The sequence below is a fragment of the Phaethon lepturus genome, unplaced genomic scaffold, assembly GCF_000687285.1.
Source record: "Phaethon lepturus isolate BGI_N335 unplaced genomic scaffold, ASM68728v1 scaffold23023, whole genome shotgun sequence".
Taxonomy (NCBI): domain Eukaryota; kingdom Metazoa; phylum Chordata; class Aves; order Phaethontiformes; family Phaethontidae; genus Phaethon; species Phaethon lepturus.
The window spans coordinates 5,562-7,640 of record NW_010530028.1 but is presented as its reverse complement, the minus strand read 5'-3'; the positions used below and the strand labels follow the sequence as shown (position 1 = coordinate 7,640).

Genomic DNA, 2,079 nt, shown 5'->3' with positions numbered 1-2,079 from the left:
TGCACGTCGGGGAGCACAACCCCACTTCGCCTCCCCTCTTGTACCTCCCGGGAAGGCAGGAGCTGCTCAGCAGCATCCCCATCACACTGCAAATCTCCCTGGTGCCTCTTTGCCGGAGACGGGTGCAGGAGGTGGATCCAGGGTGCTGCGTGTCCGGGCCCACATGGGCGGCCCGGGGGGATCCCCGCATGCACCGCGTCACTGCAGGTATCCTCTCTCCAGCTGGGAGGATGCGGGTATCCATCCTCCCTCTCACCACTTTCTCTCGCCAGATCCTCCACTCACCTCCCCATCCTGAAGCTGCTCTGGGCAGTGGACACCCTGAAGGGACCCCGTCTGGACAGCCTTCGCCTGCTCGAGCAGCTCCGCAGCCAGGACTGGGGAGAGGAGGGTGGGAAGTGTGGTCTCACCTTCAACCACCTGAAGGTAGGTAGGTTCTGCTGGCGGGACCGTGGCTCTCGGGGCAGGCAGAGCCAAGGCTGCTCCTCTGCACCCTGCTGCAGCCGAGTCGCTGCTGGAGGATCCCAAGCCACAAAGGCAAGTGCTTGCAGTGCTTTGGGATGTACCAGCCCATGGCTGTGTCCAGGTAGGATGCACAGTGTCAGCCATGGTTAGGGGTGTTTATCCTTCTTCCTGGCAAACAACAGGCACTTGCTGGATTGAACCAGCATCCTCCAGCCTGAAACACCCTGAGTGACAAGAGCTGGGACTCTGCCGACGTGTCAGGCATCCCCTGGCACAGGCCCCTACTGGGATTGTGTTGCCATGCGTGCCATGCTGCAGGTCGTCCTGTGCCCTAGCATGGAGGTGCCCATACAGGGCTGAGGGTGGCATTTTGTCTGACAAAACCCTCTCTCCCCTCCCGACCTGTTTTTGGCGCTCTGGACACACACCAGCTGGTGATGCCGATGGGGAGAGTGGCCATGCTGGGGACAGCACCTGTTGGCACAGTCCGGGTGTGCCCTGCCTTGTGGTGGCTCCCCGGGCCAGGGTGGAGAAGGAGGCAAAGTCGTCTTCTGCTGAGAGAATGGCTCCAGCTCCAAGTAACCCAAGTCCTATGGGTTTTGCTTTATGTTGCATTCTTTGATTTTTTTTTTTTTTAAAGGGCATAGTATGCATCTGTCCAAAAAAGCATCTGCTCCAGCCCACTGTGTGCATTGCCTATTGCACTATATTGCCAAAAGGCATCGGTGCCAGGCCGTTTGCCAGTGCAGTGCCAAGGAAGCTGGCATGGCAGCTGCTGGGGGTTCACCTGCCTTGCCGGCAGCTGGTGGAAACCACAAGCAAGGTTTTTTACTATTGCTTGGTGCCGTGGAAGGCTTGGGCATGTTGTTTCAGAGCTGCTGTGGAGCTGGGACCTGCCTCAGACCCGAGATGGGGGATCTTTGGGGAGTGCAGCAAAGGTTCAAAACGAAGGAGTGGTGGGGCATCAGCTGTGCCGGCAGCAGCTGAAGCAGCAGCTCTGAGAGCCTGCGCAGCCCTGGGCCGCTGCGGACATCATATCTGTGTTGAGGGCTCAGCCCCACGGGTGGTTGTGCAGTTGCCTGCAGGGTATGAAGGCATGGCCTTTGTGGGGAGTGCCTGATCCTGCACCCTTCTCTCCCTCCCCGCAGATGGTGCTGCTGTGGAGCATGGAGCTCTTCCCCTCCCCAGAGGACTGGCAGGACCTGGAGGGCTCAGTCTACAGGCTCTTGGTGATCCTCCTCCGCTGCCTGGCCACTGGGCACCTGCCCCACTTCCTGCACCCGGAGGAGAACCTCTTCCAAGGAGAGGCCCTGGACCCCACCTCCCTCTACCGTAAGGTGGAGAGCTTCGCCCGGGATCCCCGACACTTCCTCCGCTTCCATTTTGGCCTCCCTGCACGCACTGACAACCGGCAGGCAGATCCTGGCACCCAAGCCCTCTTGCAGCTCCCCGCCAAGGACGGGTCCTACTGGGACACAGCCTACTTTGACATCCTGCTCAGCCAGGTAACAGGGACCAGAGACCCTGGGCTGGTCTCGCGAGGCAGAGAAACCGCCTGGGCTGGGCAGCTTAGGATGCGCTGGAGTTTGCCCCCCAGAGCCCTCCGGACACTGG

At 60.5% G+C, this 2,079-nt stretch overlaps 1 protein-coding gene across 1 annotated transcript in view; it reads left to right on the top strand.

Annotated features, from left to right (window-relative positions):
• Window positions 1-272: 272 nt before the first annotated feature.
• The window catches only part of LOC104618525 (chromosome unknown open reading frame, human C2orf54), a gene marked incomplete at its 5' end in the record, with an annotated part of 2,063 nt that continues 256 nt past the window's right edge, over window positions 273-2,079 (top strand). Inside the window, 2 exons of the mRNA XM_010284151.1 lie at window positions 273-426; window positions 1,614-1,970. Of these exons, the coding sequence (XP_010282453.1) occupies window positions 273-426; window positions 1,614-1,970 (511 nt within the window). The remainder of the gene's footprint in view (window positions 427-1,613; window positions 1,971-2,079) is intronic.